Source organism: Drosophila arizonae, chromosome 3 (assembly GCF_054131065.1).
Source record: "Drosophila arizonae isolate 15081-1271.41 chromosome 3, UAZ_ARI_1.0, whole genome shotgun sequence".
NCBI classification, from domain to species: Eukaryota; Metazoa; Arthropoda; class Insecta; order Diptera; family Drosophilidae; genus Drosophila; species Drosophila arizonae.
The window spans coordinates 8820590-8834935 of record NC_142923.1 but is presented as its reverse complement, the minus strand read 5'-3'; the positions used below and the strand labels follow the sequence as shown (position 1 = coordinate 8834935).

At 35.0% G+C, this 14346-nt stretch overlaps 1 protein-coding gene across 2 annotated transcripts; it reads right to left on the bottom strand.

The window, feature by feature from the left end:
• Window positions 1-4968: 4968 nt before the first annotated feature.
• On the bottom strand, window positions 4969-13491 carry LOC108610074 (uncharacterized). 2 transcript variants are annotated; one of them, XM_018001911.2, is made up of 5 exons: window positions 12998-13491; window positions 7922-8395; window positions 7622-7847; window positions 5804-6108; window positions 4969-5737 (listed from the first exon to the last, which is right to left on the bottom strand). In XM_018001911.2, the coding sequence occupies exons 1-5, from the start codon at window positions 13212-13214 to the stop codon at window positions 5616-5618; spliced, it is 1344 nt and encodes a 447-aa protein (XP_017857400.1). In that variant the 5' UTR covers window positions 13215-13491; the 3' UTR covers window positions 4969-5615. The 2 variants fall into 2 exon arrangements, with proteins under 2 accessions (XP_017857400.1, XP_017857401.1); XM_018001912.2 differs by having other exon boundaries at window positions 7922-8392.
• Between the last annotated feature and the right edge of the window lie 855 nt (window positions 13492-14346).

Here is a 14346-nt window from a genome sequence, read left to right as displayed (position 1 = left end):
AAAAGTTTAACAAAGTTAATACCCTGCTTTAGTTGTGAAAGTGGGCAGGTTGTTAATTTTGATATTAAGCTGAAATTAAATACGTTAAATGATATATTTATATACCATGTATTTTATACAATTTTAATAATTTTACACTATTCTTGACAACTTTAAAGCTAGAAAAATTAAAGTGGATTTATGAAAAATATATAAATAAAACTTGCAACGTCTTATCGTCTGTCCGTTATCGCCTGTCCGTTCGTATGAATGAAGCGATCAAGAAACACACAGTCCAAATTTTATTATCACGAGACGTTGGAGTAGAGTACTTTAACTTGTTTTAAATAAGCTTCAGCTTATTGGACTGGGAGTAGCGTAGCAAGGGCAGTTCAATAAAAAATATATGAGCATAATATTGTACATATGGACTAAAGATTTGAAACTTAAAATGTATATTTGTGTATACTATATTACGTCGGTAACTCATCGTTTTTCCTTATTATCGATAAGAATCGATAATGTTACTTCACTAGCTGAGCAGTGTCGACTCATACTTGCTTTACTCAACGTATATTATAGGGTATATAAAATTCTATATATTTCAATTTTATATATCATTCAATTCATGAATGGAAAAAATTATACAACAAAAATGTATGTAAATTATTTATAAACAAATAGGCAAACTATGTAAAAGAAATAGTCGAAAAAGTAAATAAAAAACGCCCAAACAAAATTTCAAATTTCTTCTTCTTTCAAATTGTTTTTGACCAAAAAAAATTGAGAGTATATAGAGCGATTAATTAGGCATGCAAAACGCGTGCATAAAATAAATATAAATTGGCTTAACAATCAGGCCCACTTGATTTTGTTTTCATTCGTAAAACTTGTCTCGCTTGAATTTTTAAAGGTTCTGCTTGCATTTTATAGTATTTATATTTTCATACTATTTTTAAGTACATTTAAAGTTTTTTTTTTTTTTTTTTATAGCTTGCTTGTGCTAATAATTAACGGAAGTAGCTGTCTCATGACAAAGGTGTTAATTAATTCTGTTATTATTATTATTATATTTTTTTTTTTACTTAAATTGATTGTTTTATTAATGTTGTCATGAGCGACACGAAGTGGGACTATTTATATAGAGCTTAACTAGCTTTGGTTTATAATTTAAGTTAACACGAAAACAAATTTCATGCTAGTTGTTAAAAGAAATTTATATAGTGTTAAAAGCTGTTTAGTTTATATATACATTTCTTTTTTCAAATATAAAATACTAAAGTTTTGGTATTAAATCATTTAAATATAAATATATGTACATATATATTTTCTTATATGTATTTTCGGTTTTATTTCACATACATTTATATGCATTTTCTTTTTTATTTCCATACAGAATTCAAATTTCTTTACGATTTTGTTTTTTCCAGAATTTAACAGCCGACAGTATTTGGTATCATAATAATCCATAGTGGGGCTCTAAGGGAACTGCTCCTTTATCATTCAAATTCTTTATAAGCTAACGTTTTTTACGTCTTGACAGCGACTTGACGAAAATGTAAACAAAATGGGTTGAGTTTATTTAACAATATCTACCAATTTAGGAAATTCTCATAGTGTGAACACTTGAACAAAGTTCGAAAACTTTTCAACTTGCCGAACTGGTTTGAACCGGGTACTTCAAATATATTAAACTGAATCAAAACTGAGGCTTCTGAGTAGCTAGAAATGTTGAATAATTAGCAATTATTTTGAAGAACATTTAAAATAGAAGATTGGTAATATTTGTATTAAGTATTCTTCATTATTAAAAAAAAAAAAATTTATTCAAATTTATAGCCTCTAGTCATGCCATTGTTTAATACCAATATTATTCTGTTGCGGCTTTGGTTCAACTGTTTATTCTCCAACTAAGTTTGATTGGATAGATAAACTAAGCTGGAAGAACAGGTGCGAGCTGTCTCAAATATATTTGCAGAATCAAAGTGCTCTTAAGTAGCTGCCATTCTTATCTTAGCTGAGACAACACTGTGATTTAAGCCACAAACACCTATTTATGGTAGTTCAAAAAACTTAAATAAAAATATTGCAGGAAAAACAATATTTACTAAAGCGAATTTTGTTTCATTTTCGTTGTTTGCTTTATGCGCTGGCGGATCAACTAAAAAGCTGGCCCAGTTTTCCAGCTAAATGACGATGAGCGTAATAATGATGTTGTTGTTGATGATGATGATGATGATGATTTTATATGCAAATGCGTCAACACTTAAGCAGAGGAGTTGTCAGTCGCTTTGTGCTCCCCCCTTGGGCTTAACTGTCCGTCGCACATGGCAGACGCCACAAACACACACACACACACACACACCCACACCCACATATACACACAGAGGCAGTCCACTGTACATATAGAAATACATATTAATGGCTTCGCTTGTCTGATGTTTGCTTTACTTCTTTTTGTATTTATTTATTTTATGTACTCGCATTTTGTATTTGTCTTTTATCAGCCTGCTTCCATATGGCGCACGGGTCGAGGCGGCGGGGGCAAATATATCTTTGAGTAATTGAAAGCCGCACTCATCCAAATGAGCTGCTAATACGTTCATCAATATTTGAATGCATTCGAATACACTCACACTTGACATGGCTTAAGAGAATTGAAACATTATTTTCGCAGTGTATTCAATATTCGCAATCATCTTTTTGTTTTTATTTATTTCTATCTAATTCTCTGCACATTTTTTCTGTTGCTTTGTTCTCTTCTGTTTGTGTCTAGCATTTGGGTCTCTGTTTGCATAAAACTGACGGCTCTATGGCCCATTACTTTCCATCCAGCTGGACAATGCACAGATCCGGTACCTGGACATGCATAGTGGCTTCTATGCCTCGATGCATGCAACGACTCTATTGTCTCGTGTTGAGCATGTGGCACAGCAGTTAGTCTTATTATATAAAAAATGGAAAAAATGTGGAACTCTAACAATTTACTTTTTTATTTTTTGGGCTTGATAGCTTTATAAATTGATTTTTATTGAGTTTACTGCACACATTTTCAATAAAAAAGTAATATAAGAGAAGACACTATTTCATTTGATCTATTTAGCTGTTAATTGCCATTCATTGAATTGCCTTCCAAATTTTTATTTATTTCACTTGCTTTTCGTTAGCAACGAAATTTTAAAATTAAGCTATAGATAAATTTAATTATTGATTGGCTGGGCTACGTTGCTAGGGAATATAAAAGATAAATATAATTATTTTTAGAATATTATAGTATACAAAACTACAAAAAAAAAAATAAAAATAAAAATAAAAATAATAATAAATAAATAAATAAAAAAAAAAAAAAAAATAAATAGTTATAATAATAATATTCACTGGGCTAACGAATAATCCTTATTTAAAAATTATGTATTTCTATTATTTTTTAAATAATTTTGTATTTATATTTGTATCTATTTAAAAAAAATATATTTTATATTTTTGGTGTATTTAGTTTTTCGTGTTATTTTATTAAATATATACACATATATTAGAAGTGATTGCCAAAATCCAGGGTATTTCGCACCCATATACTACTTCGTTCTCCACTTCGTTGACAATAGCAGTCAGCTCAGCGCTAACAAATATCGTTTTGTATTTTGATTGTAAATATTGCTGTGCTGCGCCATTTGTGACGTCATTGATACACACAACTACATATTTGCCTGTGAAACAGCCCTTCGTCAATATCAATGAATGGTCGAGAGTTTAGCGTGTGGCGCCAACTAAATTGCTGTAATGGCTCTCACACATTTCAATAATTGAAAGTCTATTGAATGAAATAGTTAAAAAAAATAAATAAAGAAACATAAAATTGAGCTTAAGTTAACCGAAAATCTGTAAAAGTAAATGTCGTTGCCAATGCGCTAACAACTCAATCACACTTACCCTGATAAGGTTTATCAATAGACTTCTTCTGTGTAAAGTCCAGCTGCATGAATAATAAATAAGCAAAGTACGACCAAGCAGCTGATAAAGAGTTCACATAGTATATGATATGCTTAAGTTTGTTAATTCGCTTAGCTAACAGCTAAATGTTAAGAATACAGCACCCACATAACAGCGCCCTGTTAACGCAGGAGTTAACAGTCTGCCAATTGGCATCCAATTTGATTTTGTTAATTGAATTGGTAAAGTCATTTGCGTTTGAGGTTTTCCAAACCAAAAAAGTTATATTTTTATTTATTTCAAAAATTAATCATAAATCAGTTTCATATTTAAAACCCATAAAAATGAAGCTCGCATAATACCATAACATAAATATAATAGCCATAATATTTGATGAGCCAATAAAAAAAATACATATTTTAAAAAGTTATATGTAGTTGACTTTTTTCAGTGTGTGTTTAATATATATATAAGTATATATATTTATAGTATGTCGGACACATAACACACATATTTGTAGCTATTTATAATTTTTAATAAATGTTTTAAATAAATTTTGTATATAAGTATGTATAAGTATGCATGTATATCGTAGTATGTATATATATACTATATATGTATATATTTTAAATGTTTTTTATTTTTGTTCTCCCAATTTGTATTCTTTCAGTGTTTTCAATAAAACAGTCAGACAATTTTTTATTAAAATAAATTAACACGCCGCCTTCTTAAATCGGCATAGAATATTTTTAATATTTTATGCGCTGAGCCACTTAAAATGTTTTGACAAATAGTTTTCATAATTGTATACATATATTTCGATTATAATATATATGTATATATATATATTTATATTTTGGTAATATAATTGTTAGTAGATATTTCAAATAGTTTGTTTGTTTTGTTGCATAAAAGTGTGTTACTTTTCGCGCAGTGTAAATAGTTTTGAGTGTAGTACGGTGAAATGGCGCCTCCTTGTATAAAACATTTAAAGCAAATTGACAGACAATCTGTTGTTACTGAGCTCATTTAAAGTAATTACCGTTAAGTATCTATAGATTGTATTCTTCATAAATTTTTTCATTTTTGTTTTGTTTTTGGTTTTTTTTTTTTTTTTTTTTTTTTTTTTGTACTACTTGGGAAGCCTCTAGTTTTGATATTACACAATTGGATACTGATAGTGTTGGCGGTTCTTTGGTTTTTATTTTGTTCTTTGGAATTCAAAGACCTCGACCATAGACATAGACATTGATTAAGTGTGGTTAGGTTTAGTTTAGTTTAGGTTAAGTTCGATTGGGCTTTGGTAAGTTCGCAGTTGTCAACCCTGTCGGTGTCAGTGTTTTAAAAACATTGATTTTGATTATGTTGATGTTCTTCGACATACAATATTCATATATTTATATGCACAGATATAATAATATTATATATATATATATTTTAGTTGTTGTTTCAAAATTCGAATTCTATATAGAAATTGCACGTTGACTCATTTTTAACTTAAGGTATCTTTTGGTTTAAAATATTATGTATTTTATGTTCTCTCATTTCGCAAACTAAGGTAAAGGTCAAAAGATTGGAGTTTCTTCTATTTATGTTTGTTTTCTGTAAATTTGGTTACCAATAAATGTGGAAAGCTCAGCTTAAAAGCTTTTATTTTCTGTCTCATTCTCTGCTCTATCTATCTTTCTCTACCATGCTCTGTTATTTTAGTAGAACTTCTCGCCATAGTAGCTGGGTCCACGCTCACCTACCGGTTCGTTCAAGAACTGGTTCTGGTTAATGGAACGCTTCTTCTTGGACACCATGAAACGCTTTGCGGATCCCAGACCTGGAATAATTGTTTTAGCCATGTAGCAATTAATTTGAATTTAGTTGCAGTGTTGCTTCCACTTACGACCATTGCTGCCCAGGTATTTCTGTGGGCGTGGCATATATTCATACTTTGGCACCACCTGCGCCTCCACGGGCATGCCATAGTAGTCGACGAGAGCTGGTGCCTGCTGCTGTTGTTGCTGTTGTATGGGTGCATCCAACCAGCTGCCAGCTGCCGGCACATAGTCAAGTTCCTCAGCATCCACCAATGGTACCGAGATGCCACTCTCCATGTCGCTCTCCTTGCGCGCACGCTCACCGGCTTCAACGAGTGCAACAAGAGCCAACATATCAGCAGGTGTCAGCTTGGTAGTGTCACGTTTTAGGCTGAGGAGGAGATAATATATATAGTATATATAATTATTTTTTATACCCTGAACCCATTTTCAATGGGAAATCAGGGTATAATGGTTTTGTTGAAATGTATGTAACAGGGAGAAGGAGGCGTGGCAGACCCCACAAAGTATATATATTCTTGATCAGGGTGACGAGCTGAGTTGATTTGGCCCTGTCCGTCTGTCTGTCCGTCTGTCCGTCTGTCCGTCTGTCCGTCTGTCCGTATGTATGAACGCGTCGATTTCAGAAGATATAAGAACTAGAGACTTCAAATTTTTTTTTAAATGTCCGTAATTACAGCGCGCATATCAAGTTTATCATTAAAATTCGATAACTCATCCCGATCTTTTTTTATCGATAAAAAACCTTATCGAAAACCAGTTATAAAATTATACCTTCTACACCTTTATTGCTAGAGTCTCCAAATTTTTAATGTATGCTTATATGCAATTTATACAATTTCGGTTTTTGTTAAAATTTACCCACCACCCTTAAATTCACCCCCTCACCTTACTTTTGTAAAAAGCGTATTTCAAATACTAGAGACTTGTGCTTTGGCAATTACATGCATATCCATGTTATAATCATAATCTGAAAGTTTCATGAGGATCGTACGTCCATAAAAAAAGTTATTAAACAATTAAGTTCTCATAGTAAGCGCACACTGCAGTCCATGCGTTTATGCGTGGGTGCTTGTGTGTGTATATGTTTGTGTATGTGTGTGTATGTGTTTGTGTATGTGTGTGTGTATGTGTATGTGTGTGTATGCGTTTGTGTATGTATGCGTGTGTGTGTGTGTATGTGTGTCTGTATGCGTGTGTGTGTATGTATGCCTGTGTGTGTGTGTGCGTGTTTCTTGGGTAAGCTGAAAGACGCGAAAAATTATTGAAATATCTATTGCTCCAAGGGTTCAGGGGATCTCGTAGTCGAGCAGTCTCGACTAGAGCTTTCTTACTTGTTTACTTTGGAAATTTGGAATTGATTTAAATTTAATAGTTTTTTAAGGATTTAGCATTTAAGCCCTATGAAAAATATTATTTAAATGCAACAGTCATATTGGTTTCAATTAAACCATTTTCATATAAGAAAGTTGGTTAACAGAGCAGGCCCACTTAGAGTAACTGTCATTAACATATTCTCAAGCCGTTAACTCGTATAAGAATGCTTGCTTACTTTTCTCTGTGTATGTTTAAGCTAGGCTCAATGGCGTTTTCTAAATGTTAACAGCAGGCTTGTGTTTGTTATGTTATGATTTTAAAATATATTGGCCTGTTAATCACTGAAAAGTATCAGAACTGAAAGCTAGATCACTTTTGGAATTATTATTCTTATCTGCCAACAGTATGTTAGATATTGTCTTATTGGAAAACTACAGCTTATATTGGATAATATATAAAAAGTATCAATGTTATACTTGCTGCATGTACATGCTCTGCTATTAAAATGATTGAGTTTCAGTATAAGTCTTTCTATGCTATTAGTTTATTGTAGATCTTTGACTTACCGCATATCACCGTAGCGACGATACTTGTTCAGATTGATATTCTCGCTGGGGGCATTAGCTGAAGCCAAGTTGTAGTAGAGGCCACGCTTGTTGCGCTCATCCAAATTGTAATTGCGATTGGCATAGGTCAATGGCACAGACAGAGGAATGCTCTCCAGGTAGGCTTCGGCATTGAGCAGATTCTGCAGATTATCATAAGCCTTGTTGCGGCCAGTGGGCGTGTTAGCTAAGTAGACAGAGGAAGTAAAGAGAGGGAAAGCTACTGAAGTGGCTCAAGAATTATGTTAATTGGCTGCTTACCATGTCGGTCCGGCGTATAGTCCTCCAGTTCCTGCAGCTCTCGCTCATTGTTGTAGCTGTTGTAGCCGTTGTAGTTGACGGGCGCACTGGGCTCATAGTCGTCGGCCCAGACACCGGCGGGCACATCGCTGCCATAATCGTTGTTGCTCACACTCATATACGGATTGTATTCGTAGTTGATGCCACGCTTGCGCATTGTGGAGCTGGCCACGGCCTCCTCCAAGGCGGTTGGCTCACTCTGCAGCTGCTGTTGGCTGTTTTGGGCGGCAGCTGCCACCGCGGCCAAGATCTCATCGTTGCTGGGCAGCGAATAGAGACCAGCCTGTGGCTGCTGTTGTTGCTGTTGTTGCTGCTCGTTGGGGCCACTACGCGCGGGCGAATTGCTATAGGTGGCTGGCACAATTTCCGGACTTGACTTCTTATCGGCCGGTGGCACCGTGGCACTATTTGCCCCTTCCTCAGCGCGCTTTACTGCTAAAATTGAATTCGAAAATGAAAATGTAATGTAATTTGCCATTGCGTGCTTTTAGGGGTCGCTGCGTATTTCAATTTGCGCTCCTTGATTCAATAAACGTCCAAAAGCAATTAGCCAAGCTGTCTACCATAATTTCTTTCGTAGTTTTTTCTTTTACTTTTTCTTTTTGCATTATTGCTCGCACCACTAATTGCTATTAGCCATGTTTATGCTCGAAAGCAGCTGGCAGTCGCAGCATTTAGCTAGTTGGCTTATTCCCATAACAACAGCTACCCATTGACATTATTATCCCTAATCATATTTACTGTCGACCCTTGCGCAATGCTAATTGGATCGACTCAGCTCGACCTCAACCTGATAATCTAACGTCTCGTAGCTGGCAATTAAACGCGAATTAACACCAGCCGCAATCAACTACGGTGTTAACTGAATTAAAAAGGGCATCTATGCTAATAGTTTCCTACATATGTTAAACGAGCTGTTTTTGCTTGGGAGAAGTGTTAAGCAAATAACAGTAAACAGATTATAGATAATTGGTGGCTAAAAATTGGAATTTATAATGTTTTTATTATATAAATTTAATTTAATTTACATTTTTATTACATTTTTTGTATACATTTAATGTTATTTTATATATTTCATTTATTTTTTTTTTTCCAATTTGTTTTTTTTGTTTCTTCTGGAGTATGTATTTAAAACATTTTGTGTTTTTAATTCTTTTTTTTTAATAATAAAAGCGATTTTTCTCTCTAGTTTTCTAGTTCTCAGCAAATTTATCCTAGTTTTCATTTTACCAATCATAGCTGTCATAAATCAGAGACATTTCCGCCGATTTCAAAAATCATTAGCTATCAGCCTTATCAAACTTTGTTTATTTAACTCAATTCGAATTAGTTCTTAACACACGCATCACTCATAAGGCCTTGCGTTACATGCTACACGTATTTTGGAGGGTTTTTCCTGTTCTCTATCTATTTAGCAATCCATTTACATATATGCATATTCAATCGACATTTGAAATGGTTTTTATACATTTATCATGGCAATATTTTGCGATAAGAAAAACCAGCGCGTAAACAAATGATCAACAATGATTTATATGTAGTACATATGCCCCAATTGCAATAATTAAACAGAGTAGACCCACTATATAGGCTATCACTTATCTGCCTCAAATATCCGACGCCCACATTTCTGATGTAACTGAACTGATTTAGCTAAGCAGAAAGAGTTTTTTTTTGTTTGTTATTCATGAGTTGCAGTTTTGTGAGTCAAAATGATGATGATGGGGTGATATGTATTGATATATTGTTGTTGCCTTGGTAGGGAGAGCGTAAGTGTGGATCAAGGTAACTAATATATTCATTGAACTTACAATAAAAATTACAAGATAAATCTCAGGTCTGTAAATTTTAAGTTGACATGATATTTACTTAACGAATAAGTTTTTAAAATTGCTGCTCTTTCATAAGCAAAAGAAATATAAAAGAGAAAAAAAAAGATTTTTTGAGGACCAATCATAAATACTTCGCATAGAGCTGATATGCATTCAGAAATTTTATATTTTAAGCCTTTTACTAGTTCAAACTAGTTCAAAGAGTAAACCGATCGTACGTCATTTCACATCTCTCTTTGTTTTATACACATTAATAAACATACAACAAATGTATACGTAAAGTCTGAAATCTCTGGTCTCAGTGAATAGCAGTTTATTATGTGGTTGATTAAGTTATTATTTTTTTTTTTAAGTTTTCTCTCCATTAAGAAGCTTACATGGCCTTCGTCTGTAAAGTAACCCAGTTTCTAGCTGCTGTTCGTTATGGCAAGCAGCTTGACCATATGTTTGTATTGTCAAGAGCCCAGAGCTTCGTCACAGCCCTAAAACCTTGGCTAGGTACAGGAAAAACAAGCTGTCGCTGGAGCGGGAGCGAGTGGGGCAGTTGGTTTGAATGAAAAATATTCCCAGTGCTGTTGCTCTGTGCGTTTGTCCTGCGGGCACAAGGAATTGCTGGAACTGTGGAAGCAGTGCAGGGGCATAAATAAATATAAAAAACAGGCAGCTAAATTATACGCGCTGACGTTTGCTGACGTCGCTCTACGCGTTGTCATTGTCCGCCATTTTGTGCTGTTGTTGTTGCTGTTGCTGCTGCTGCTAACATGAAAATGTTCAGTGAACTGTAAAAATATCAACAAGTTGTTTGCTCTTCAATTTTTGCCACACACAAAACACACACGCACACACACATACAGAAATTGTGAGTGTGTTGGACGGTTTTGTGGGTGCGCCCCTTGGCTAAGCCTGTTGTTGCTTTTCTTCATGTTGCTGCTCGGCCTGGGCCAGCAGCTGCTGAATAACAAGCAGCAAAGAACGTTGGCAACAGCACAATTAATGTATCCGCAGGCAGTGCGGCCTGCAAAATAACTTAATAATAACGGCATATGGAAAATTTGTGACATGAAAATGGAAATGCGAGCGCCACTCAGTCTCAGTCTCATTCTATCTCTCTATCTCTCTCTCTCTCTTTCATTCATTCTCTGCGGACTTCAGTTTATAGTATGTATATTTAGAAGTTTGCGGTTAACCAGAGCCTTGACTTTGCAATTGACAGCCACAATGAATATTTGATGAATGCCCACAATGGCATATGCTCGCTAAAGTGCTAGCTAAATGCCAGAGCCAACGACTTATATAAATATTTATTATGTGCACAAGGAGGTCCTGGGATGGGATCTCGGAGTTATGCTTGAATGAAGAGTGTGGCAGCGACATCTGAGCGAAGCGCGTCAAGGCTGGGCTACAGAAAGTGTTGCCTACTTTTAAGCGCGCACGAAAAAGCAAACCAATACAAACGCAAATGGCGTCAGGCAGCAAAAACTGCTGCTCCAACGGGATGTCTAAAAATAGAAATGAAATCGCGCGCACGTACACCCACATACACACACACACACAGCCAGACACACATAAGCAAACATTCGCACATATTCGCTAGCTTGCATACCAAAAGAGTCTGGCCGCCATTTTGTGCAGCAGCCGCCCACGCTTTGCGTAGGTGTAGCTGCGCGCTTGTATATGTGTGTGTGTGTGTGTGTGTGTTTGGATGTGCTTGTGTATTTTAGTGTATTATGAGTCGCAATGATTGTAATGTTACACTAAGCCAGCGCTCTGAAGTGCTGAAGTGCACAACAACAACTACAACAATGACAGAACCAAATTTATTTTCGTTTATTTTTCTTGCTCTCCTTTTTGTTTGGCAAAATCGGCTGAGCTTCAAGCTGCTTGCCAGCTGTGTAGCAGAAAACACCTACGCAATTTCCTGCAAGCCCAACAGCGGAAAATGGAAAGCACCGCTGCCGCTGCCGCTGCTGCTGCTCTTAAGAGAAATGGCGAATTGCTGGGCGTTAACAAAGGGCGAGGCGCTCGCTTGCTGATCAAACGGAGATGAAAAACACAGACAGGATGCTAGGTGGTGCCGTTGTTGCCTTCTGCTTTTAAAGCGCGCGTGGGCGTTTTGCTTAATGTGCTCAACTTACAAGTTATTCACACACACGCATACACATACACATATACATTGACTTTAAAATATGTATGTACGCAAATACATGTACAGTGCTGCATAGTTAAGCCGCACATTAGTTGTTTGTTGAAGCGCTATTGAATTATACTTAATATGAATTTAATTTGATGCATTTTATGGACAATTTTATGAAAAACCTTTAGCTTTAGTATTTTGTTTAAAAATATTAGTCTAAATAATTCTGTTTACCTAAAGTCGAGACGACAATCTATGGGAAGTTACTGGAGAAATTGTATTTATTTATGCATATGCTAGCATACATATACATATGTATATGCGACTCATTAATTATATGTGTATAAAGTGTTGGACATATTTTACGATTTTCTTTAATTATTTGAACTCTGAAACGTATAGTCGAAAAATATATGTTCAATATATATAGTTCTTTTTCATATTCTAGTTTTCTAAAATGTTATGTTTTCGTTTGCTATTACTTCTATTATTTATATATAAGAAAGATATTTTTACTTTTTTGTTTATATGTATATTTGTTATATATGTTTTTGTATGAGATATATTTTACTTTTAGTTCAGTTTCTTATTTTCATCATACATATAATAATATTTATTTAGTTTTTTTTTTTATTTTTACTAATGTGTAAAACATTAATCCTAAGTAAAGCAAGCCAAAGAAGATATTTCATCTATAGATTATTTTAGTAAATAAGCTATAAATATGCTACCTTCAATTCATTTACTTCCATTTTGTTTGTCAGCTTACATTTAATATTAATCCAAACACAATCAATTGCTACTTGGAGCATCATTCCCTGTAATTGCTATACTTCTGCACACTTTATCTAGGCTCTACTGTGCACAGTGAATGATTACGCCGCACTCACTTAAACGGCGGGTCCTGTGAAACGTGCATGTCCATTTTTCTTTGTTTTTTTTTTTTGACTTCAAATGTGAATTTTCAAATGACCTTTAACATTAACTACACGTTGCCTGACGTATGTAGGCAAAGCGTGCCGACCCACGCACCTTCGAGGCAGGTAAAATTGTTGAACTTTTTGCACTTACCTGCCGGTAGTTCCCGCAGCTGCTGTTGCTGTAGCTGTTGCTGTTGTTGTTGCCTCTGTTGTTGTTGCTGTTGAAGCTTGTTGTTCGCATTGGTGGATAGCTCCGTGTTCTGGGCCAGCACAGATGCTGGCACCGCTGCCGCCAATCCGACGAACAACAAAAACAGCGCCCACATCAGGCACCGACCATTAGCGGTTGCTCCCACAGACAATTGCATTTTGTGGCACAAACAATACGAAAACACACACGCGCACACAACACACTTAGGAGACTTGGTAAACAAGCGAAATACTTTTGTTCGGTGTCCCAATTAGATGGGCCTGCCCTGGTTGACCCTCTGTAGCTGTAGTAGATGCCTCAATGCCTGACTGCCTAATGGCTCTTCAAGTGCTGCTTGGGTATTCGGCGTTCGAGCTGAGAGTTCAGAGTTGGCTGCTTGTCCGCGTGCTATGACTGTTCTGAATGAACTGCCTGTCTGCTGCTGTGGTGCAACAGTTTTTAATGTTCAATCGCCCCAAATTCGCTTTGCAGCCCAAAGGCAGCGGCTCAATGTGCTCTGCACGCCATCTACGTCATTGTCATTGATAAGAATTGCGGCCCTCTGCACAGTTAAACAACAACAGCAACGACGAGGGGCATTAACAGCCTCTGCTTACGTACTTTAGCCTGGCCAACTGGCACTAGTGCGCCTGCTCCATGTCTGCACACGATTCGCTGTTGCCCCTCAAATAACTGAGTTCTATTTTGTATGTATGTAACGTAAACTGTAACTGTTGCCCACTTTGGTGTTGGCTGTTTCAGTTCTAGTTCTATCTCTAGTTCCAGCTGATGGTCTAACTATTAACTATTCATTTCTGTATTAATCCTACATAGGTAATTATTTTAATTATTATTTTGTTGTCTTAAGTATTTTTAATCTTAATCAAGTATAAAAAAAACAATAAAATTTTTTCAGTACTTACCATCAGAGAGCAACAGCATATTTCAAATTCGGTATTCATAATTAATTCATAGTACAAATTTCAACAAATTTGTTTTTAAGTAAAAAAACCAAGAACAAAATTTAATAATTTAATAATTTAAAATTAAAATCATTTTTTAATTACATTTGTTAATAGAAATAGAAAGAAATAAAAAAATTTCCAGTTTATTTTTAAATTTTAATTATAATGTTGAGAATAAATTTTTTTACAAATAAACATTTTTTGAAAATAGAATAAAGAGCTTCTCAACTGAATTTAAGTACTTGAATAGAGATAAGGAAACTATCAGCGAATCGTTTTACATGTAAGCGCTTCTTTTAGATTTCACCGAAGCCCAGTTTAAAATTTTTGTAAATGAAATACAAT